The sequence below is a fragment of the Dendrobates tinctorius genome, unplaced genomic scaffold (assembly GCF_039654945.1).
Source record: "Dendrobates tinctorius isolate UK_male_01 unplaced genomic scaffold, ASM3965494v1 ptg000196l, whole genome shotgun sequence".
Classification (NCBI taxonomy): domain Eukaryota; kingdom Metazoa; phylum Chordata; class Amphibia; order Anura; family Dendrobatidae; genus Dendrobates; species Dendrobates tinctorius.
Window position 1 is genome coordinate 2,585,286 of NW_027361863.1, and position 25,281 is coordinate 2,610,566.

The 25,281-nt window shown below is 46.4% G+C and overlaps 2 protein-coding genes across 2 annotated transcripts in view; one reads left to right on the forward strand and one right to left on the reverse strand.

The window, feature by feature from the left end:
• ABCC2 (ATP binding cassette subfamily C member 2) overlaps positions 1-25,281 on the reverse strand; it is a 51,810-nt gene that overhangs the window by 6,370 nt on the left and 20,159 nt on the right. The window contains exons 15-29 of the mRNA XM_073552794.1: positions 23,236-23,302; positions 22,659-22,785; positions 22,371-22,547; positions 21,676-21,843; positions 21,281-21,464; positions 20,363-20,489; positions 20,155-20,272; positions 19,498-19,717; positions 19,022-19,176; positions 18,224-18,379; positions 15,557-15,756; positions 15,341-15,467; positions 13,052-13,153; positions 11,916-12,059; positions 11,360-11,518 (exon numbers count right to left, since the gene is read on the reverse strand). Coding sequence (XP_073408895.1) covers positions 11,360-11,518; positions 11,916-12,059; positions 13,052-13,153; positions 15,341-15,467; positions 15,557-15,756; positions 18,224-18,379; positions 19,022-19,176; positions 19,498-19,717; positions 20,155-20,272; positions 20,363-20,489; positions 21,281-21,464; positions 21,676-21,843; positions 22,371-22,547; positions 22,659-22,785; positions 23,236-23,302 — 2,231 coding nt within the window. The remainder of the gene's footprint in view (positions 1-11,359; positions 11,519-11,915; positions 12,060-13,051; positions 13,154-15,340; positions 15,468-15,556; positions 15,757-18,223; positions 18,380-19,021; positions 19,177-19,497; positions 19,718-20,154; positions 20,273-20,362; positions 20,490-21,280; positions 21,465-21,675; positions 21,844-22,370; positions 22,548-22,658; positions 22,786-23,235; positions 23,303-25,281) is intronic.
• LOC141056122 (uncharacterized) lies at positions 5,390-6,822 on the forward strand. The gene has a single exon (XM_073552795.1). It carries the CDS (start codon positions 5,614-5,616, stop codon positions 6,709-6,711), a length of 1,098 nt encoding a protein of 365 aa, XP_073408896.1. The 5' UTR covers positions 5,390-5,613; the 3' UTR covers positions 6,712-6,822.

Consider the following 25,281-nt stretch of genomic DNA (forward strand, 5'->3'; position numbering starts at 1 on the left):
TGAGTACTACCTCCCTGTTTCTCTCTGTGAGTGATGTAGACCCAAATAGTACTGCTACCTTGCTTTTCCCTGTGAAAAATGTAGGCACAGATAGTTCTGCCTCACTGTTTCTCCCTGTGCATGATGTAGGCACAGATAGCACTGCTGCCTTGTTTTTGCCTGTGAATTGTGTAGGCACAGATAGTACTGCCTCCTCGATTTTCCCTAAGAAAGATGCAGGCACACATAGTACTTCTGTAAATTGCATCATGCTCTCTCCCGCACCTGAAATCCGCTGCCTTGGAGTAACTCTCGACTCTGCCCTGTCCTTCAAACCACACGTCCAATCTCTTGCCACCTCCAACTCAAAAATATTTCCAGAATCCGTCACTTCCTCAGTCCTCAATCTACTAAAACTCTTGTACATGCCCTCATCATCTCCCGCCTTGACTATTGCAACACTCTCCCTGCTAACTCTCTTGCACCACTCCAGTCTGTCCTCAACTCTGCTGCCCGACTAATCCACCTCTCTCCCCTCTGCAAATCCCTCCACTGGCTCCCAATTCACCAACGAATCCAGTTCAAACTACTAACACTGACCTACAAAGCCATCCACAGCCTTTCCCCTCCCTATATCTCTGAACTAATCTCCCAATATCTTCCCTCATGTAATCTTCGATCCTCCCAAGACCTCCTTCTCTCCTCCACACTTATTCGTTCCTCACACAGCCGCCTCCAAGATTTCTCCCGACTATCCCCCATCCTCTGGAATTCCATGCCTCAACACGTCCGATTATCCACCACCCTCGGATCCTTCAAACGGAACCTGAAAACCCATCTTTTCAGGAAAGCTTACAGCCTGCAATAACCATTCTGCCGCCTCACCACCGCCTGAGCTGCCGCCTCATCACCACCAGAGCTGCTGCACCCCTGACCTACTGTCTCTTCCCCACTATCCCGTAGAATGTAAGTCCGCAAGTACAGGGTCCTCTCCCCTCTGTACTAGTCTGTCATTGTAAATTTGTATGTAACCCCCCTTCTCATGTACAGCACCATGGAATTAATGGTGGTATATAAATAAATAAATTAATAATAATCTCTCCTTGTAAAAAAAAAAAAAAAAAAAAAGTTGCATGCACAGATTGGATTGCCTACTTGTCTTTCCTTGTAAAAATAAAGTAGGCCCAGATCGTCCTGCCTATTTGTCTCTCATTGTAAAAGCACAGATAGCACTGCCTGATTGCCTCTCCCTGTGACTGATGTAAGCACAGAACGACCTTATTGGCTCTTCTTGTAAATGATATAGGGAAAGTAAGTGCTGCATGCATGTCTCTCCCTATGGAAGATGCGAGCACAGATAAAAGGCAGAGGCGGTGGCACTACTAATAGATTAGGCACAGAGAGTACTACCTCCCTGTCTCTCCCTGTACATTGTATGGTAGTACTGCCTCCTTGTCTATAGCCTAACATTTTGCAGGGAAAGGAGAGCAGATCTGTGCCATTTTCAAGGGCAAAGAAAAGTGAAAAACAATTACAATCATTCCTTAAATATGCCCCTGAAGCGGCTTAGTGTGAGTCCTTTATGCACGCAGTGGGGGGGCAGGTACTTTTCCTATAGAATAAAACAAAGTTACTCCCATTGTTGTGTGAGCCGCCATTGTGCCCACATTATAGAGCAAACACATTTTTTCCTCTTCGCCACGACAGCATCCACTGAGAGAGGGGATCTGCCCCTAGGAACAGGAAACCTACAGAGAGATAAATGGGGCGGTCCCCCTCGCTCCCTCAGTTTGGTTTCCTGTTCCTAGAAGGAACCCACAGAGAAGAGGATGCCTGGTCTGGTAGCCGCCCGCATGCCTGATATGAGCAGCGGGGGCTCCAGGACTGGATGCAGCGTCGGGTGGAGAGAAGACCCCCCCGGCTGGTAATGCAGGTGAGGCCGTGGTGTGGAGTACCGAGGCTCACTTTGTGGGGCAGGGTCCCCCCCCCCGTCCCCACAGAGGGATACGAACGCATTACAGAAGCGCGGCACCGGAGGATGCGCCCCCCCGTTACAGCGAGGCCGGGTAAACAATGAAGACCTGAGCTCGCAGATTATGAGGTGCGGGGCAGCGCTGAGGAAAATACCTGGGAGGTGTCCGGTGGTCTAAGGGGCAGCGATGAGGCGACAGGTGGTGCAGGTAGCGGGTGATTCCAGGCTGAGGCGACCCGGAAGTGCTGCAACAGCTTCCCGGGTCAGAGGGCGCAGGTAAGAGGTATCGCGGGAGCAGGAGCCGCGCATGCGCAGTAGGAGGCAGAAGTGAAAAAAAGAGAGAAAGAGAGGCGGAACCGGTAAGCTGCATAAAAGACACCGGTAATGCTACAGCGGTGCGCAGCTATGTCATCCACAAACGACCTGGTTTCGCTCCAACTGAGCCAGCCAGACAAGTCCCCACAGGGCAGCAGAAAGAGCGGTGCTACAAGAAGGAGCAGCAGCACCAGGAGAAGTGGCAGCTCCAGAAGAGAGTCCAGCGGCCATTCCAGGCAAAATGAGCCCGCGGAGAAAAAACGGAAGGAGAAAAAGCCGTCCCACGCCTCGCCTCAGCCTGAGTTGCGAACCCCGCAGCCGGTAATTTGCTGACGAAATTCACGGCTGAGTGTTTTCAGTCAGGCTTGATCCGTTTTCTTGATCCATACCTTTTAGGCCAAAAGCATGGAGAAGGCGAAAAATAGAGAGTGTGCCTTATGTTCTCAGCCCCTCCCAGATGGCCATCCTAAAAGATTATGCCAGTCTTGTATTGAAAAGACCTTGCAAGAGGAATCCTCAGGGAGAAAAGAGGATATCCGAGCGATAATTAGAGAGGAACTACGGGCCTTGGGCAGCTCCAGTAGTCTGGGGGGGGGTCACTCCTCTGTCAAAGGAATAGTTTCACCGAGAGGAGTAGCTTCACTGGCGTCGGGATCGCCGTCAGAAACTGAGGAACTAGACTCAGATAGATCCCAGGAAAACTTTTCCTCAGATGAAGAGGAACAGACTTGTTTCCCTACGGACAGTGTTAATAACTTGGTTAAGTCTGTCCGAAATACCATGGGGCTACCTGAGACTAAGGACCCCAAAACTCGGCAAGACATGATGTTTGCGGGAATTTCCCGGAGGAAGATCCGTGCTTTCCCAGTAGTCCCAGCTATTAAGGAGCTGGTAAAGAGGGAGTGGGAGAAGCAGGGTCAGAGAACCTTCCTCCCCTTGACTTCAAAACGCAAATATCCATTTGACGACGAGGAGTTAACATCTTGGTCGAGAGCCCCCAAAGTAGATGCGGCAGTGGCCTCTACCTCTCGTAGATCCTCCCTGCCGGTGGAGGATTCAGGGTCATTGGCTGACTCATTAGATCGTAAGACAGATACCTTTCTTAAACGATCCTGGGAGGCATGCACAGCAGCTTTTAAGCCCGCAATAGCAGCCACGTGCACAGCAAGGTCAATGTTGGTATGGCTGGATGACCTGGAAGGGAAAATTAAAAGCAGAATATCTAGAAGCGAGCTCCTTTCCTCTATTCCCCTGATTAAAGGAGCAGCAGCTTTCCTGTCCGACTCCTCAGCGGACTCTCTCCGACAATCTGCTAGAGCAGCAGGGCTAACCAATTCAGGCCGGCAGGCCTTATGGTTGAAAGGATGGAGAGGAGATACGCAAAGACTAAACTTTGTGCTATACCCTGCCAGGGTAAGTACCTATTTGGCACGGAGCTGGATGAGATCCTAACAAAAGCGGGGGATAGAAAGAAAGGTCTTCCTAAACCGTATATTCCCTTTAACAGGAGGGCCTTCAGAAAGCCTCCGTTTGGGAAAAAGAGAGGTTTCAAACCTCAGGACCCCTGGGGAAATAAGGATCCCAAACAGAGGGGCAGCCTATTTGGGAAACGTCCCTTCAGAGGAGACAGGTTCCGCTAGTACCAGTACACCGGTAGGTGGCAGGCTACTGAAATTTAGCCACCAATGGGGAAAAATTACATCCAAACCCTGGGCCATTGATATCATCTCATCTGGCCTAAAACTAGAATTTGTTCGGCATCCACCGAACTCCTTCCTATTGACTTCTATGAAGTCCCAAACACAGCAGGAAGCACTGGAGATGGAGATTGCAGCACTGCTAACTAAGCGTGTTCTGATAGAGGTCCCGGGGGACGAAAAGGGAAGGGGCTTTTATTCTCCCCTATTTTTAGTCCCTAAACCAGACAGCTCTTTTAGGACTATAATAAATTTAAAGAAGCTTAATACATTCTTGAAGCTGAGGCCGTTTAAAATGGAGTCAATAAATTCAGCAATAAAACTCTTGTTCCCCAGGTGCTATATACCAAGGGCACCAGAAGTTCCTGCGGGTAGCAGTCTGGTTCAAGGGTCGGATTCAACATTTCCAGTTTACGGCATTGCCGTTCGGACTATCTATGGCTCCTCGAGTGTTTACCAAATTGATGCTAGAGGTGATGTCATATATAAGGCTGAATGACACCCTGGTGGTCCCCTACTTGGACGACCTGCTCATAGTAGGAAAATCTGTTTCCAAATGTGAAAGAAGAATAGCTGATATTGTCTCATCCCTACAGACATTAGGTTGGCTAATCAACTGGGAGAAGTCCAGGCTAAAACCGGTAACCTGTCAGAAGTTCCTAGGCCTGCAAGTAGATTCCGTAAGTCAGAAATGCTTTCTACCAGATGCTAAGGCGCAGGCCATAGTTAATAAAATACAGAACTTTACTGAAAAACCCGTAATATCATTGAGACAGGGTATGTCCTTGCTAGGGTCCCTAATATCATGCATTCCAGCGGTGCAATGGGCCCAATTCCACTCCAGAAAATTTCAGTGGGCTATTTTACAGGAGACAGACTGCAGGGGCGGTTGGAAGGGAAGATGTCCCTATCGCCCGAAGTTATTAACTACCTAGGTTGGTGGTTGGATCCTACCAGTTTGTCAAAAGGAGTTCAATGGTGGGTTACTCCCTCTATGGTACTCACCACGGATGCTAGCCCCTCAGGGTGGGGGGCCCACCTGGAGGAAGAGATGGTACAGGGCTGGTGGCTGGAGCATGAAGCAGAAATCTCTAATATGAAGGAACTAACAGCAATTTACTATGCTATATCTCAATTTCTCCCGCAGTTAAGAGGAACCCATGTGAGGATCCAGTCAGACAATACCACCGCAGTGGCATATATAAACCGGCAAGGAGGTACGCGATCAGGACCATTGATGTCTATCGCGGAACAGATCTTAGAGATAGCCGAAGTGCATCTTCACTCCTTGTCTGCACTCCACATAAGAGGAGTAGACAATTCTGGAGCAGACTACCTCTGCCGCCAAACCCTATATCAGGGCGAGTGGGTCCTCAGCCAGCACATCTTCGAGATGATAGCGGCGAAATGGGGCAGACCAGAAATAGACCTGTTCGCGACCAGAGCCAACAGGCGTGTAAAAAAGTTCGCTTCTCTCTACAGAGCAGACAACCCAGACATACTAGATGCCCTCCAAGCATCCTGGACATTCCGGCAAGCCTATGCCTTCCCTCCAATGGTTCTGTTACCAACAGTGGTCAGGAAAATAAGACAAGAAAAGGCGAGGGTCATCTTGATAGCCCCGTTTTGGCCCAAGAGGCCGTGGTTTTCATGGCTGAGAGCCATGTCAATAACCGACCCATGGATTCTGCCGCTACACCAGGACCTTCTCTCGCAGGGAACCTGCTACCATCCACAGGTCAAAGCCCTGCGCCTAGCGGCCTGGAATTTGAAAGGGAACTATTGAAGCAGAGAGGCTTCTCAAAAAACCTGATTAGTACCCTTCTGCAAAGTAGGAAGGAATCTACAACAAGAATATACACTAAGGTGTGGAGGAAATTCCTGGCCTTTCACCCAGCAAAATTAGCCGGTGAAGTGCCCATTACAGCCATTCTAGAATTCCTTCAGAAGGGCCGAGAATTGAGGTTCTCAGTAAATACTCTAAAGGTCCATGTATCGGCCCTAGGAGCCTTGTTTAACTACAACGTGGCAGGTAATAGGTGGGTGACCCGGTTTATTTCAGCTTGTCAGCGGTCAGAGCCAGTTCATATTCCTCAGCTACCAGCATGGAACCTTAGTCTTGTTTTGTATGCCTTCACTCAGGCCCCGTTTGAACCCATAAGTTCAGCATCAATGAAATGCCTCTCATTAAAAACTGCTACGCTAGTAGCCTTAGTATCAGCTAGAAGAGTAAGTGATCTTCACGCCCTGTCAGTAGACCCCCCGTTCCTGTCAGTAACACGGGACAGACTGGTATTGAAAACAGACCCGTCCTACCTTCCCAAACGGGCAACTAAGTTTCATAGGTCTCAGGAGATCTGCCTACCTTCTTTCTATGAGAACCCAACAACACAGGACGAGGTTAAATATCACACTTTAGACGTAAGAAGAGCTGTGCTAGCCTACTTAGATAGGACCAGTCCCTGGAGGCAGAGTAGGTCTCTTTTTATCTCCTTCCAGGGTAACAAGAAAGGGGCTAGAGTTACAACAGGCACGTTGTCCAGGTTGATCAGAGATGCGATCACAATGGCATATTCGGCAAAAGGAGAAGACCCTCCACAGGGTATTAAGGCGCACTCTACTAGAGCCATGTCATCCTCCTGGGCCGAGAGGGCGAACGTCCCAATTGAGCAAATATGTAAGGCTGCAACCTGGCCTTCTCCGTCTACCTTTTATAGTCACTATAGACTAGATTTGTCCTCTACCTAGGATCTGACTTTTGGTAGATCTGTCCTTAACATGGTGTGCCCTCCCAAGTGATTATCTCTGAAAATCTCTCAGTGGGTGCTGTCGTGGCGAAGAGGAAAAACCGGATTACTTACCGGTAATACCAGGCCCGGATTGGCAATATAACCAACCGGGCATTTTCCCGCTGGGCCGCTGTCACGTGGGCCGCGGGCGGCAGCGCCCGATCATCTGGCCGCTTGCCAGCTGCTGCGGCCACTGTGGCTCCTGCCGCCGGCCGGTGATAGTTTCAAGTTCCTCCCGCACTGCAGGGAGATAAGCCGCCACGCCCCCCCTCGCACCCCATCCTCGCCTTAGCATGAGACCCCCTCCCCCCCGCAGCCACTCACAGTGTCGCACTCGCTTGCCTGCTCGCTCTGTTCGCAGGACCTGTGATGAGGTCACAGGAGGGGAGGAGTCAGGGGGGTCACATGATCAGGAGCCTTTGTCCAGACCCCCGATCATGTCACCCCTGACTCCGCCCCTCCTGTGACCTCATCACAGGTCCTGTGCGCTCAGCCTTGCCTCTACCGTCTGCAAGACTCTGCTTTGCTGTTGTCATGGTGCTGGTTGAGGTAAGTATGTGTGGGGTCAGGATTTACAGTGTGGATGTAGCAGAGCTGTGTGTGTATGAGGTGTACGGAGCGGAGCCGTGGGTGTACGAGGTGTACGGAGCGGAGCCGTGGGTGTACGAGGTGTACGGAGCGGAGCCGTGGGTGTAAGAGGTGTACGGAGCGGAGCCGTGTGTGTACGGAGCGGAGCCGTGTGTGTACGAGGTGTACGGAGCGGAGCCGTGTGTGTACGAGGTGTACGGAGCGGAGCCGCGTGTGTACGAGGTGTACGGAGCGGAGCCGCGTGTGTACGAGGTGTACGGAGCGGAGCCGCGTGTGTACGAGGTGTACGGAGCGGAGCCGCGTGTGTACGAGGTGTACGGAGCGGAGCCGCGTGTGTACGAGGTGTACGGAGCGGAGCCGCGTGTGTACGAGGTGTACGGAGCGGAGCCGCGTGTGTACGAGGTGTACGGAGCAGAGCCGCGTGTGTACGAGGTGTACGGAGCGGAGCCGCGTGTACGAGGTGTACGGAGCAGAGCCGTGTGTGTACGGAGCGGAGCCGTGTGTGTACGAGGTGTACGGAGCGGAGCCGTGGGTGTACGGAGCGGAGCCGTGGGTGTACGAGGTGTATGGAGCCACGTGTGTACGAGGTGTACGGAGCGGAGCCGCGTGTGTACGAGGTGTACGGAGCGGAGCCGCGTGTGTACGAGGTGTACGGAGCAGAGACGCGTGTGTACGAGGTGTACGGAGCAGAGCCGCGTGTGTACGAGGTGTACGGAGCGGAGCCGCGTGTGTACGAGGTGTACGGAGCGGAGCCGCGTGTGTACGAGGTGTACGGAGCGGAGCCGCGTGTGTACGAGGTGTACGGAGCGGAGCCGCGTGTGTACGAGGTGTACGGAGCGGAGCCGCGTGTGTACGAGGTGTACGGAGCGGAGCCGCGTGTGTACGAGGTGTACGGAGCGGAGCCGCGTGTGTACGAGGTGTACGGAGCGGAGCCGCGTGTGTACGAGGTGTACGGAGCGGAGCCGCGGGTGTACGGAGCGGAGCCGCGTGTGTACGAGGTGTACGGAGCGGAGCCGTGTGTACGGGGTGTACGGAGCGGAGCCGCGTGTACGAGGTGTACGGAGCTGAGCCGCGTGTGTACGGGGTGTACGGAGCGGAGCCGTGTGTACGAGGTGTACGGAGCGGAGCCGTGTGTACGAGGTGTGCGGAGAGGAGCCGTGTGTACGAGGTGTACGGAGCGGAGCCGTGTGTGTACGAGGTGTACGGAGAGGAGCCGTGTGTGTACGAGGTGTACGGAGAGGAGCCGTGTGTGTACGAGGTGTACGGAGCGGAGCCACGCGTGTACGGAGCGGAGCCGCGTGTATGAGGTGTACGGAGAGGAGCCACGCGTGTACGAGGTGTACGGAGAGGAGCCACGCGTGTATGAGGTGGTCGGAGTGGAGCCGTGTGTGTATGAAGTGGAGCCATATGTGTACGGGATGTACGGAGCGGAGCCAAGTGTATACAAAGCATACGAAGCGGGTTTTTCCCACGGACACAGGAGTACACAGCGGAGCCCCGAGGAGCATTTTAAAACACACACATGACGTTCCACCTGAAGTGATGTGCTGGAAGCTGACGGGAAATGAGATAATTTCTTGAGGAGATTGTGACGGAACCAGGAATGCTTCAGATCCATCACCGTGTCCTCCTCCGACAGCGCAGACAGCAGGATCGCCTTGGAATCGGGGATGCCGGCCATGTGAGCGGATCATGATAGGTCCTGCACCGGGAGGCTCAGGTGGGCACTACAATGGGAGCCGGGCTGCTATAGTATCTTTGTAGAATCTTTCTTTATTTCTTTCTCTCTTTTTCTTTCTTTCTCTGTTCTTTCTTTCTCTCTCTGTTCTTTCTTTCTCTCTCTATTCTTTCTTCCCCTCTTTCTTTCTTTTTCTTTCCTCTGTTTCTCTCTGTTCTTTCTTTTCTTTACTTCTTTCTTTCTCTCTCTGTTCTTTCTCTGTCTCTCTCTGTTCTTTCTTTCTCTCTCTGTTCTTTCTTTTTTCTCTCTCTGTTCTTTCTTCCCCTCTTTCTTTCTTTTTCTTTCCTCTCTCTCTCTCTGTTCTTTATTTCCCCTCTTTCTTTCTTTTTCTTTCCTCTCTTTCTCTCTGTTCTTTCTTTTCTTTACTTCTTTCTTTCTCTCTCTGTTCTTTCTCTGTCTCTCTGTTCTTTCTTTTTTCTCTCTCTGTTCTTTCTTCCCCTCTTTCTTTCTTTTTCTTTCCTCTCTCTCTGTTCTTTATTTCCCCTCTTTCTTTCTTTTTCTTTCCTCTCTTTCTCTGTTCTTTATTTCCCCTCTTTCTTTCTTTTTCTTTCCTCTCTTTCTCTGTTCTTTCTTTCTTTTCTTTACTTCTTTCTTTCTCTCTGTTCTTTCTCTGTCTCTCTCTGTTCTTTCTTTCCCCTCTTTCTTTCTCTCTCTGTTCTTTCTCTGTCTCTCACTGTTCTTTCTTTGTCTCTCACTGTTCTTTCTTTCTTTCCCCTTTCTTTCTCGCTCTCTCTGTTTTCTTTTTTCTCTCTCTGTTTTCTCTCTTCCTTAGTGCCAGTCAGTGTGCCCATAATGCCAGCCACTGTGCCCTCAGTACCAGTCAGTGTGATCAGCAGTGCTAAATGGGTGCGATTAGGTGTGGACATGGGTGTGACTAGTTGTGAAATGGGTGTGGATGGGCGTGGCCAAAATTTGCAGCGGCGCGCCAAGCGCACCGCAGTCTTTGTACATCTTTCCCTTCTTCAAAAGTTGGGAGGTATGATAGGGGCAGCTATGACCAGGGGGTCTGGTTGCCCAATAGAGAGCAGTTCTGCCAGAAATTCTGTAATCATGCATACAAAAGGGGACAGAGATTTGAGAGGAGTACTGTACCTAAAAGCAATAAATAGGACTGAGCTGAAATACTGGGCACAGCTCTGACTACATGTTATATAGTTGTGTTAATCTCCTCTCACTTCTTGTAAACTACAAGTGTACAAAGATATTATATAGTTACCATGTGACTAGTGGGCCTGTGTAACTTCAAATGCCAGGGCTGAATTTTAGTCCCAGTCCGGCCCTGGGTAATACTCTTTTGTAGAGTCCACGACAGCACCCGCTCACTTCCCGCCCGTAAAATTTTCACAAATGGTTCTCCTTGGTGGTGGAGATTGTAATTAGAATTTAATATGTTGATAACTTTAGCAAACATAGAAGTATATATGTGTAAAGATAGAGGAATCGTCTAAACAAATTGACTAAAACGTGTATGGCGGTTCCTCCGTTGTTCTCTGTAATAGAAACTGAGGGAGCGAGGGGGACCACCCCATTTATCTCTCTGTAGGTTTCCTGTTCCTAGGGGCAGATCCCCTCTCTCAGTGGGTGCTGTCGTGGACTCTACAAAAGAGTATTACCGGTAAGTAATCCGGTTTTTTGGCATCATAACTGTTTCAATCAAAGGCTCCTTATTGTAGGATACAGTGAGACGTTGCCAATATCCTGACTTCTCCACGTGAGCGACGTAATCCATAAATATTAAACATCCACCTGCTGCTAAGCTGCCTGTGAAATGTAATTTTACTAGGAAAGTCTTGCCAGGAAATATCACGAAAAAGTCACGATGCGGAAAAATGGAAATGGGATTTCTTGCTCCATAAGCAGGCGCCAATCACTATGGCCGTACGTGTGTCACTGCTGCCCTCTAGTGGGATGTTTGCTAAGTGCAATTTGCAAAGAAATGTTCTATGTTTCATCTGAAAGAATGGTATCAGTCTGTTTAGTCACCAGCTCGGGGGCAGAGGCATCACCGGGAACACCTGGGCCACAATACCAATTAAAGGGACCACACTTACTATGGGTTATTTAAAATAAAGGGAGGAGGGGGATGGCTTAGCTATTAAGATGATCAGTCAGCCAGCCCCCTTCACACACTGTTTTGGTCACAACCTGACATAGTAAGAAACTGGAAGAGAAGTTTCAGGAACGCAGGATTGGTAGTGAGTCTCCAAGGCGTAGAAACCCTTTAATTGTTGCATTGAGATTCTGCTTTCTGAATTTTTTTTTTTTTTGTCCAGTGATTTACCTGAGGAATTATAGTCAGTTTGTTGCGCAGATCATGGAGGCCGATGGTGGAAATGTCCAGACCATCAATGACGATCTTTCCTTCTGCTGCTTCGATGATCCGGAAGAGACAGTTAGTAAGTGAAGATTTTCCGGCCCCCGTCCTTCCAACTATTCCAACCTGAGGGACAGATCCACAAATGGAGGAAAGTCACAAATGTCATTACAGATGGAGCGGAGAGGAGCTGATCAACGTCTCCACCAACACCCAGACAGCTGACAGCGGGCGAGGAATATCGCCTGTCTATATACTGACCTATCTCCTCTGTCTGCAGCTATTCCTCCATCCACAGTCTGATCATAGACAGCCCTCCAGAAAATATTGACCGCTATTAGCCCACACAGTGTGTGGCAACACTTCAGCTCCAAAAACAATTACGTTCATCACATCTGAGCTAAAATCCACCATTTTATATATTTTCATGAACCCGTGTGGTCTGATGATGGTTTAATTCCTGATTTATCTGATCTGTCTCCTTATCTATCATCTATCTATCTTTCCATCCATCACACATTACCTTCTCCATGCTGTCAACAGTGCATGAAATCCCATGTAGAACCAGGTCTAATTCATCGCGATAACGAGCCTTATAGTCCACAAACTGCACAATGCCTCTATCTGGCCAGTCCTGTGGGGGGCGCTGCTGAGTCACCCAGTCTGCCTAGAAAATAAACACCGGTAAAGATGGCTGACTGTAGCCAGTGGCGCACACACAACGTGAACATTTTACTACATAGATGCCTCACACGTGACATAGCATTGGCTCCGTATCCCCGGACGCCTGTGTGTGACGCTGTGGTACTCCATACAGTAAAAAAGGGTTTATCAACAAACATCAGCCCAGCGTCCGGTGAATGGGAATCTATGGGTCCATCTAGCGTCCATTCCCAGCAAGGCGAATGGACGCTAGATGTTTTCAAGCGGTCTGATAGAGCATAATGGACTGGTGGTTGAAAATGTGAATCTCCACTCGGCTCAGACAGGGAAAAAGTGCCTCCTTCTGCCGATCAGTGGGGGTCACCGCAGATGAACCGCAACCAACTAGAAGCTATCATCCCCTTTAATGCAGCTCTGCCACTAGATTTCACAATAAAAACTGCAGACATCATTAATCAATGCTTAGACCAGATGAGGCCGGTATACCTACTTAGAACATCCATACAATACTAGCAGCATAATCTATTTTTAAAGTTTTCCCACCTGATATTATGAGCATTTTAGTCCAGCCACACTCCTAGATTATTCATCATAATATCAGACCATAACACTTTTAAATAGAACTATACAGTAATTCTAACATAATTTTTTCAAAGTAAGCACACCAGCCTCATCTGCTCTAGGAGATAACGGTAAATTAGACCTTTATATGGGTGCCCTTTTAGGAAAATTCTCATACTATCAGGGAAAAGTGGGAAAACTTTCAAAAAGGATTACCATATTTTTCAGATTATAAGACGCAATTTTTCCCCCCAAATTTGGGGGGAAAATGGGAGTGCCTCTTATAATGCAGATATGCCTTATCGGCACGCCGCTGCGGGTGTCCGGTGCTGCGCTGTGCCTGGCGGTGCTGTGGGGGGCTCTGCTGACATTTTGTGAAAGGCCAGAAATCTGGTGACCGAACCACTTTAATCACAGGTACTCAGTGTTACTCACTTCATTCTCTGTTTTAATGTACTCATCCACACGCTCAACGGCAACAATGTTGGTCTCCAGCTCAGACGTCATCCGTACTAACCAGTTCAGGGTCTGTGTGATCTGTCAAAATAAACGCACAACCTTATATTGAGTGATGATATAATGTATAATATACGGATAAAGTTCCTGTGTACTGGTGCACGCTCACTACCAGGGTCCACCGCCAAACCGTGACATGTCATCATCCGCAATCCTCTGTATACTAGTATTATGTTATTGTACAGTTAAAGGGAATGTGTCACCATGAAAAACCGCTCCAATGTGTGGATAAGTAGAAGAAACGGACTCCAAGGATGTCATGTCCTAGTGGTTAAGTGGGAAGGAGCCTGGATGAAGCGTCACCGCCATTGTGCCGTACACATTGAAGGAATCCCGCTAAAACCTGCACTATGTATAGAGCTGATTTTTAGAAATGAGTGAGTGATATTACGGTATATGACCATATTTACAGTGGCATGTAATGTGCCTGTACAATAAGCGATGCGGCCGTGTTGCTGCAACGACTAAGCGACTGCCGCAACCACTCAGCGAGGCGGGATTTCCGTGACAGACAGACAGAGACAGGCAGACAGAATTAGACAATTATATAGTAGATATATATTTTCATTGCTTACATCTTAAAAATTACACAAAGGAAAATGGGCCAATGCAAAATTTTGGAGATTTGTTTACTCAGATAACTTCGACCAAAGTTTCACACCTTAATTATTCTGATAGGTTACGACTTGTTCGCTATTATTGTTAGGAAAGACCATCGTTAAGAAATTTCCCAGCTTCTAAAAACCCAGCCTCCTCTAACCTTGCGCCAAAAAACAGCAGCCACAGGTTCTTCTAAGCATCTGCCTAGCACTGTGAAAATTAAAATGGTGAAGGCCCACAAGGCAGGAGAAGGTTACAAGAAGATAGCAAAGCGTTTTCAAGTGGCCCTTTACTCAGTTTGAAATGTACTTTAGAAGTGACAGTTACCAGGGAGAGTGGAGGTCAAGATAAGGTCTGGAAGACCAAGCAAAATTTCAGTGAGAGCTGCTCATAGGATTACTACAGAGGCAAATCAGAAACCTCGCTTGAATGAAAAAGACCTTCAGAAAGATTTAGCAGAGTCTGGAGTTGTGGTACATTGGTCTACTGTTCAGAGACACCTGCACAAAAATGGCCGTCAAGGAAGAGTCATCAGAAGAAAACCTCTCCTGCATCCTCATCATAAAATTCAGTGTCAGAAGTATGCAGAAGAACATCTAAACAAGTCTGATGCATTTTGGAGACAAGTCCTGTGGACCGATGAGGTTAAAATAGAACTCTTTGGCCACAATGATCAAAGGTATGTGTGGAGAAAAAAGGACACAGAATTTCAGGTAAAGAACATCTCACCAACCATTAAGCATGGGGGTGGATCAATCATGCTTTGGGGTTGTGTAACAGCCAATGTCATGGGGAACATTTCACGGGTAGAGGGAAGAATGAATTCAATGAAATTTCTACAAATTCTAGATGCAAACATAACTCCATCTGTAAAAAAACTGAAGAGGATGGCTTCTACAAATGGAGAATGATCCTAAATACACATCAGAATCCACAACAGACAACATCAAAAGGCGCAAGATGAAGATATTACAATGGCCCTCACAGTCCCCTGATCTGACCTCTAAGTAGCAGAGGATGGAAGACGATCCAGGAATGTCTCAGAACTGGAAGAATTCTCCAAGGAAGAATGAATGAAAAGCCTTCATACAAGAACTGAAAGACTCTTCTCTAGAAAAGCGTTTACAAACTGTGATACTTTCAAAAGGGAGTGCTACTAGGTACTAACCATGCAGCGTGCCCAAATTTTTGCATCTCCTCATTTTCCTTTTTCTAATTTATAAAATGTAAAAGATGAAAATATATATATTTTATATATATATATATATTTTTATTTTTTTTTTCTGCCTTCTGTCAAATTAAACATGAAGAGTAAGTCAGAGATCAGCTATAGCCAGACTTCCTCTTCATATTCAGTTCGTACGAAGGTGGGCACGGTGACCACGTGTCATGCAACCACCACGAGTACTGCCATCGCTGGGATGGTACCGGCACGGGGGGGGGGCGGTGAGCATAAGCTTTTTTTTTATTTTATCGGGGCCAAACATTTAGATCAAGAATGAGTTATCCTCGTAGTGGACAACCCCTTTAATACGGTAGATGAAAATGGATAAGAAATATTAACACTTTATATTTATCTTATTGTTATGTCATTTCATAGTGACTCACATTGAGTGCTGAGGAAATTGAAAGTCCAACCGTCCCACTGTCCACCGTTCCCCGGGCCAAAACCGCGAAGAGCGCCGCAAAAAACACCGTCAAGTTCCCGACAAATTCAAGACGGATGGCCAGCCACCTGCAGACAGCGACACACAGACGGTAAATGATGAGAGATACGCCCTGATCACGAATCACCAGGACTGTAATGCCTTGTGGGTGTCTTACCTGTTGGAGACAATCCAAGAATAAACAGTCTTCTGATTGATATCTAAGGTGTCCTCATTGTGCTGGAGGAACCTCTGCTGATGTCCATAAGCCCGGATGACGGACAGGCCAGAGACCGTCTCCCCAAAGTGAGAATAGATGGGTGACCTGGTGACCGAATCCAGGCGTCTCAGCTGACGAGAGGTGGTGACGTAAAACCTCTACAGACACAAAGACAATGTCATGTTTTTGGCTATTTGCAAGTATAAATAGAAATCCATGGGAATAATGGTCATTAGGGGGGGAGGAGATATCATGAAAAAAAATCACCGATTGTTTAAATCAGGTCCTTGTCTTGCGTGTATTTTTTTCTTTAATCGTGACTTTTTAAAAAAAGAAGAAAAACTGATCTTTTATTTTTCACACTGGCCACTGTTTTGTTTTTTTTTAGACCTATACTTCTTATCCTTTCAAAAAGAGTTTTCAGCAGGCTCCTTATCATCAGAGACAGGATTGCAATGACTGATAACACCTCCATACACCGCTGATAACACAGGATCCATCACTCACAATAGGTGATGTCACAGCTCACCTCCTCCTGTACAATGACTGATAACACCTCTATATACAGTAGATAACACAGGATCCACCATTCATAATAGATGATGTCACAGCTCACCTTCTCCTCCTCCTGTACAATGACTGAGAACACCTCTATATACAGTAGATAATACAGGATCCACCATTCACAATAGGTGATGTCACAGCTCACCTCCTCCTGTACAATGACTGATAACACCTCTATATACAGTAGATAACACAGGATCCACCAGTCACAATAGGTGATATCACAGCTCACCTCCTCCCTCCACAATGACCCTTGCCCACGTTCATTAGAAGCTGCAATACAAATAATTATTTCAAAGTTCATTGCTGCTAATGTACATGTGTTTCCTGAAACAACTGGAAGTCAGAGTATAAAAAAGCCCAAGTGGTCAGTGTGAGAACTGCAAAATTTCTATTGTTTTAATTTTTATTATATTGGCCAAAAAAATATTGCCAAACATTTTTTAAAAATTAATTTAACACGAAACCTGATTTAAACAACAGGTCATTTTCTAATGACACCTTCCATTTAACACAATATTGTTTTTAGGTTCTGTTCATATTATTTTCTAAATGTATTTTAATAATTGTCGAAGCTCCGTTGTTCGGAGACAGGGTTCCAAATCTCTTGCTTAAAAAAAAATAATGGAACGTTCAATTCTGAAAGCGAACACTAAAGGAAACTACTCCCTCTAGTGGTGGCTACGGTCAGCCATAATTTTGCAATTTAATGATGACCGAAGAGCAAGAAATTGATAAAATATAAAACATTATTCGAATGTATATAATGGTTATTGTTATAGCGTTTTCTGCTCTTAAGCTACTTTCTTGAAACTCTGGACCTTTTAATTCAATGTCTATGGTGGTGGGGGATGGCTTTCCCTCGCTACAGGAAGTGGGTCTTTGTCTCTACAGGAAGTGTGGGTGGGTCTACCTCTCTACAGGAAGTGTGGGCGGGCCTACCTCTACAGGAAGTGTGGGTGGGTCTATCTCTACAGGAAGTGTGGGCGGGCCTACCTCTCTACAGGAAATGTTGGCGGGCCTACCTCTCTACAGGAAGTGTGGGCGGGCCTACCTCTCTACAGGAAGTGTGGGCAGGCCTACCTCTCTACAGGAAGTGTGGGCGGGCCTACCTCTCTACAGGAAGTGTGGGCGGGCCTACCTCTCTACAGAAAGTGTGGGCGGGCCTACCTCTCTACAGGAAGTGTGGGTGGGCCTACCTCTCTACAGGAAGTGTGGGCGGGCCTACCTCTCTACAGGAAGTGTGGGCGGGCCTACCTCCCTACAGGAAGTGTGGGCGGGCCTACCTCCCTACAGGAAGTGTGGGCGGGCCTACCTCCCTACAGGAAGTGTGGGCGGGCCTACCTCTCTACAGGAAGTGTGGGCGGGCCTACCTCTCTACAGGAAGTGTGGGCGGGCCTACCTCTCTACAGGAAGTGTGGGCGGGCCTACCTCTCTACAGGAAGTGTGGGCGGGCCTACCTCTCTACAGGAAGTGTGGGCGGGCCTACCTCTCTACAGGAAGTGTGGGCGGGCCTACCTCTCTACAGGAAGTGTGGGCGGGCCTACCTCCCTACAGGAAGTGTGGGCGGGCCTACCTCTCTACAGGAAGTGTGGGCGGGCCTACCTCTCTACAGGAAGTGTGGGCGGGCCTACCTCTCTACAGGAAGTGTGGGCGGGCCTACCTCTCTACAGGAAGTGTGGGTGGGCCTACCTCTCTACAGGAAGTGTGGGTGGGCCTACCTCTCTACAGGAAGTGTGGGCGGGTCTTAGTCTCTGCTCTTGCTCTCCTGTCTGTCATACTGCATACAGGTATGACATAGTGGCTGGCTTTCAGTTCAGCGCAGGCAAGCAACAGGACCAAGGTAAAAGCAATGCATGCTGGGAAGTACAAGAAGGGATGTTCCAGTCCCTATAGTGATGGCAGAATGCTATAGAATATAACTAGTGAAAAAAAAGAAATGTAGCAGGAAATAAACATTGGCAAATGAATTAAATCAAATGCATTAAAATACTAGAATGTCCAAAGGGAGCTGTGAAAAGTCCAACACCATAAAGGATTTAAAGAAAACCCAATGTTTACCTGCACAAAGTAGTATAAAATGACTAATGGTACGATGACGGCGGCAAAGATGGGAGTAGCCCAGCAGATGAGAAACAGGGTGCTGATCACTCCCAAGATGCAGGAAATCCAGCTACGGAATGACATGGGGATGGTTTCATCCACGGTGAAGATGTCCTGGAAGCAAATAACATTCATTTCAATAAGATGGTGTCATTCTTTTCGACCAGTTTTGTGAAGGTTGCCCGTCATTCTGCAACAAGACTTTAAAAGTCTCTGTCATTTCACCAAACTTTACATAAATCAATAGTACAAGTGAAAACAAGAAGGACAAGCAGTGTGATAGAGAGATGCAGATGCACAGATACACTTCTGCTGTTTTCCAGTGTTTTACTTTACCCCTGAGCTGGATTCATATCTATGCTGCTCAGCACTGCTGTATAATGTCCTCCATGCTGCTGCTTTCTGGTGTTTTATCTCACCCAGAAAGGTATTCACAGCTACAGTGCTCAGTATCACTGCATCATGTCCTCTTTGCTGCTGCTTTCTAGTAATTTTTTTTATCTCAACCCAGAGCAGGACTCCCAGATACACTGCTCAGTACTGCTGTATAATGATCCCCATGTTGCTTCTTATCATGTACTACACAGAAACAGGAGAGGAGGAATCCCTCATGCCCCTGCAAGATGTTCAGCTTCTACAGGATGTTATGTCTTTATGATTATGTTACCAGCCTTCAGTTTGAACAATCTGAAATCCATGATCTCATTCATCTCCAAGAAGCAACAAATTATTTTAATAAAAATGAATGTTGCCGACCTTGGCAAACCTGTTGACGATGCGCCCAGTTGGAGTGGTATCGAAAAACTGCATAGGTACATGCAGGATATTTCGCAGCAGTTGTGTATGGAGTAACCTTGATGCACGCACCGTACCAGCCGCAACCAGAAAAGCACTGAGGAACACGAAAATACCTGAAAAATACATATACAAATCATTACTACCCCAAAATGAATTACTGGACAATACTGGAATATAGAGGCTAGTCCCTTGCAGATATGGAGAAGCCGCAGATAACCAGATATTTTTCCATATTGGCCAATAAAAGTTATAATGTCTGACAAGACTGTGTCAGGTTTTCTAAAGCTTGAGCCCACCATTAAATTGTTGTATACTAGAAGGGGGCTATTGCGTCCATATACATCACATGATGGGGCCTGTCTTTATGAAACAACCCCTACAAATAGTGGGGTTCAGACTTACAGTAAACTAGAAAAATGACTGCTACTTCTTACCTTGTGTCACTCCCAAGGCCCCAAACACCCCGACGCGCATGTCTCTCTGCGAGACCGGATAGGTGACATTATAATATTCCACAGCGTCCGACGTCCATTCACTGATCCACATGTTCTGTCCGACGAAGGCTGCGTTTTGTAAAATGAAGGTGAGCAATATCGTGACGGAGTACCACCATCCAATGGCACGAAGGTACTTCGTATACACAGAGAATTTCACCTGCAAAAAAAAGACAGAAAAAAAAATGAAAAATCTCTAAAAGGTGGAAAATTTATCAAAACGAATGCAGAGAGGAAAACGGAGAAGTCGTCATATGTCATTTTTAGAAAAGTATTCGTCATGAAATTCCAATTTTGGGCCATGTTTTCTTAGAAATCTGCATTGCACCGTTCCTCTGTTATTCCTTCTAGAAATAATTTACCAACTGGGGGTCAATATTCCCCTTAATATGTGTTTGAATGCGGGAATTCCATCACTGGAAGGAGCATGGTGGCGTCATCTACAAGAAACCTTCTGAAAGTGTAGGATTTGCCAACTCTCCCAGGAGTCCCGGAAGTTACCCCTTTTTTCAGGGACATTCAAGGAAAGTGGGCAGGTATGTATTAACCCCGCACGACTTGTTGATGAGACTGATTGCAGTGCGTAGGTAATTCTACCTTTCCGGTCTCCATTGTCTCTTTCTCAATAAGCTGTTGTCCTTTTGCAGTTGCCTTCTGGTCTTCACCCTTCTCCTTCGTGACTTCCTTCAGCGACTTCCTTAAAGTGCCATTCATACTATAGGACAGGCGAGAAGTATATAGTCAGGTCCATATTCAGTGCCATAACGTGCGCTACGAAGATTTCTGTATCCCTTATCAGCCTCACCTGCCGAGCTTCTTCTTATGGAGACTGTTCTCTCTCTTAAGAGTCGTTGTCACAATGTCTTCAGCTACTTCGGCGGTTTGTTCTACGGGGTCTTCACCGTCATCTTCCTCATCTGCCTTGAGTAGCACTGCATGGCGGACAATAGGAAAACCAGATAAGTTGTGCAAGCAGTAATGTACGAGTTGCATACCGCTGCTTGTGTACACCTCCTGCCAGTGTCAGACATAGGGGCCAAGGGACCACCAGTGACAATGACTCTGGGGGACCCGCTGTTCTGCTATATGCAAATACTACCTTACTCTCATTCACAAATTTGCCTTGGCTTCTATATAACAATAAATTGGACAGAATGAATGATGAGATGCTGTCATTGTCTGTATATAGTAAATCAAGTTAATTGTGCCAACTATTGCTTTTATATAGAGTTGGGAGGCCTTCTCCTGCAGTGGGGCCTACCGGAGAATTGACCTGTTCTTCTGCGGGCCAGTCCGAGCCTGCCTCCTGCTATCCACACAGAGCTCCAGTCTATGGTCTGATCGAGTGATCAAGTGTCAATCAGTCCATATAGTGGAGAATCTGTCATTTCAATGTGTTGATTGAACTATTTATGGAGCCAAAGTCTCAACCTCTGATTATTATGTATGTAATTCAAATGATAAACTTATCATATATAAGAATAACCTGGCATATATAATCCTGGCCCAGGGTAGTATACACATTAATGTCTAATAATATAGTAGAAGGCCTCTGGAGCTTCACTTGGTGGCTGTCATTGGATTTGCATCTTGTAGGGGCTTCTCAAATACCAAGCCAAAAATTTAATGAAGCTAATACACAAGCTTTTAAAATTTCCTAAACCACCAGAAAGACTATGAAAGAATATTTCCTATCTACATGAATAATCTACATTAAATGTACCGGTCGGCTCTGAGTCCTTGGCATGGTCCTGCTTGGCGTATGTCCTGAGGAACTCTGCAAAAGCTCCATTGTTGGCCAATAACGTTTTGTATGGGCCGGTTTCAGTAATGCTGCCATTCACTATGACCACAATTTCATCCGTGTGCTTTAGAAAGCTTACACCGTGAGTGACCAGGACACGGGTCTGAGAAAAGATGGGATGTGAGAGGTTTACAACCATGCACCTCTAGAAAATTGCACTCCATCAATTTCCAATACTGCCGAATCATATTTGTGAAAGTCTGGTAATGATGATGGCCTGGCAATGTCATTGTCAATTTTTATAGGGCTGATTGATATTTCCACTTGAATATTGGTTTATATCACAAAGTGGAGTTTTGTTATCTGTGATTTACCTTGTTTTTTAGTAAACCTTTGGGGCCAACAACCTTCTCAAATATGTGTTTCCCCACATGAGCATCGACAGCCGACAGAGGGTCATCGAGGATGTAGATGTCTGTATTCTGGTATACTGCCCGAGCCAGGCTCACACGCTGCTTCTGTCCTCCACTCAAGTTTATTCCCTATGTGGCAAGAAAAGGATAAAAAAAAAACCTGAAAGATAGGTGGGAGTCCCAGGCTCAGCCCCCCATATTAGCAATACTTTATAAAAATGGAAAACACCTTGAAAGAAAACTAAAAACATTTTTTATTATATACGGTAGTTATCCCCTAGACATTGCAAGGTTATTAAGTTTTGTAATATACTTCATTCCCTTGTTTTGTGACCTCTCTCTGGCACTAAACTTCAGTGCTTTTTCAATGCCCAGTTCTTGTATCTTTATAAGCTGCTTTCAATTGCTGCCCAAAAAAGATCCGTACTCTACTGTATATTAAAACAATCTTTGCACAGGAATTTCCCTCTCTGAGTACCAGGTTGGAGAGCAGAGAGTTTTAAGCAAGAAAAATCCTGCACACAGATTGTTTATGGATCTTTGCTGAGCAGCAGTTGAAAGCAGGTTCTAAAGGAACGTGAACTAGGCATGCAAAGCAACGCTGCGGCTTAGTTCTTGGCAGAGAAGTAAGTTTTATTACTGATGTATAAAATTACCTTTTCTCCTATCTCCGACATATCTCCTCCAGGTAACATCTGCAAGTCGGGAAGCAGGGCACAGACTTCTAGAACCCGCTGGTATCTCGCCTCGTCTAATGGTGACCCAAACAAGATGTTATCTTTCAGTGTGGCATTCTGAATCCAGGCTTGTTGAGGAACATAAGCCACAGAACCCTGAAATACAAGTTTACATTACTAACAAGATGTCCCATTTCGTATCATTTTGTCCAGATATTCTCCCATCAGTGTAAAACATAGGAAAAGTGGGAAATGTTCTCATTATACCTTTATGTTGATGCTCCCATTGACATGGTCCATTTCTCCAAGCATTGCAGAAACAAGAGAAGATTTTCCAGACCCAACCCCACCAACTACTGCAACCAGATGATCTTCCTTGATGTCCAGGTTGACACTACAAGAAAGGACATAAGGACATCAGAGGTGCGGACACATGGTGGACAATGTGAAATTTGCTCATACTAAGCCTCATAAATAGAAGAACATCTACTGTATACCTGGGACACCTACAAAATTTCCAAAGTTTGTGGTGGACTTGTATAAGGGAATGTTTGCTTGGACACTTGCCCAAAGCCAAAAACTTCAGCCTTTTTAGCTACAAGATCATGAGGACACATTGGATATCGATCCAATTCTGATGGAGCATTCACTCACTAGATGAGTGCCGCCTTCTACCAACCTTTCTGGGCACAACATTGGATAATCAGCTGGTTTCTATTGGAATATTTGGGTTCTTGGCTTCGAACCACACATAATATTAGGCTGCAATTATCCTATTGTGGCAACAAGACGGGCCGCCCATTATTCTATTTCAGAACACATTTAACATTTAATAATGCCTTACTTCTTCACTGCTGGAGACGTTCCGGGCTCCCAGGTAAAAGTGGCGTCAGAAAACCGGATGGCGGCATCTGTAATAATAACAGACTTCTCACTTAGACTGTGAACTTAGACTGTTAAAAGGAACCGGTCATGTTCAAAATAAGATGATCAAATTGATATACATTTTTTGGGGAAAATTTTTAATAAACATTGCATTTTATTCATTAAAATCCCTGGAATCTGAATGTATACGAGTCCAGTGGGTGGTCCTATTCAATAATTGACAGCAGTGATGAGTGAACATGCTTGGATAAGGCGTTATCTGAGCATGCATGGGTTCTAACCGAGTGTCTTTGGTGTGCTCAAAAAATATGCTCAAGCCCCCTGTTTATGAGCTCCAACACATGCAGGGATTGCATAACAGCAGCCGCGGGGATGCAAACAATTTTCAAGCACGCTGAAGACACTCGGTTAGCACCCGAGCATGCTCAGGTAACACCTTACCCAACCAGGTTCACTCATCACTAAATTGAAATTCTTCTTTGTATGACCATTAATACATGCAGAGATAGCTCTCAGTCACTAGTAGGGCCGCCCACTGGACTCATGCAGAGAAACACCAGAGATTTTAATGACTCAGATACAAGTGATACTGAATATTACAGAAACCTATTTATGATTCTGCTCAGATTCTTTCACATGATCATTGCGGTTTGTCCCGTTGAAGAGGTATGATTACCTCGAACGCATTGACAAAACCGCAGCCATACCGCATCTGGCCTCCTATTGTATTTTGGATCCTTTGCAGCGCAGTTTATATACTATCTATTTTGATGGATCTGCAGCAGCTGTCTTTACCTAAAAGCGAACACAGGGGCTGTGACTGTCACAACACCCCCAGGTGAGCAAATCCCGATTTACTCCCCTTTTCCTTGTAATCCGGATAAGACTCCATTGCGCTATTTGTCTTTACAGCTTTTATATAAACACGGTACAGATAGCATAGCACAGAGAAGGAAGAACACATGACCTCGGGCGCATTACGGCAGGCGACCTCATAATACTTCCAGTTACCCCACCCTACAGCATATCTTATCATAAACGTCTATAGTCACTAATGATTCACAGCCACTATAAAATCCCAAGCAGGAAATACTGAGGCCATTTTGTTGGGAAAGTGGGTAGGACAGAAAACATCAGAGCTCAGTCAGAGAGACCTTGTGAAGAGAAGGAAATATTATGGGCAGAAAAAAATATTTAATTAAAAGAAATTGATAGATAGAGAGGGATAGGAGTCGATGACACTGTCCCAGGAAGGGAGTAGCTTCTTGCAAGGCACTCATTTTTTGCACCTGTCCAGTGTCAGCTTTTGTCTCACCCAACTGGATATAATTTCACACAAAACCCCCAAACTGGGCCGTCCATAATTAATGGCTCCCTCAACTTAATATTTGACTGCACACACCCTTTGGAATAAATAACTGCAATAAATCACTTCCTAGAACCATCAACAAGCTTCCTCTCACCTGGAATTTTCCACCACTTTTCTTCTGCAAACTGCTCCAGGTCTCTCATATTTGTGTAGGCACTGTCTCCTGACAGCAATTTTAAGATCTCTCCACAGGTGATCATTAGGATTTAGATCTGGACTCATTGCTGGCCATTTCAGAACTCTCCAGCGCTTTGTTTCCATCCATTTCTGGATGCTTCTGGAAGTATGTTTTGGTTCATTGTCCTGCTGGAATCCATGACCTAGGACGCAAACCCAGCTTTCTGACACTGGACACTACATTGCCACCCAAAATCCTTTGGTAGAATTCAGATTTCATGACGCTTTGCACACAGTCAAGGCACCCAGTGCCAGAGGCAGCAAAAGAACTCCAAAACATCTTTGAAAGTCCACCATATTTGACTGTAGGTACTGTGTTCTTTTCTTTATAGACCTCAAAAAGCTCTATATTCGTCTCATAGATTCACAAGACGCTTTCTCAGAAGGATTTTGGCTTACTCACGTATATTTTGGCAAACTGCAGTCTTGCTTTTATGTTTCTGAGTCAGCAGTGGGGTC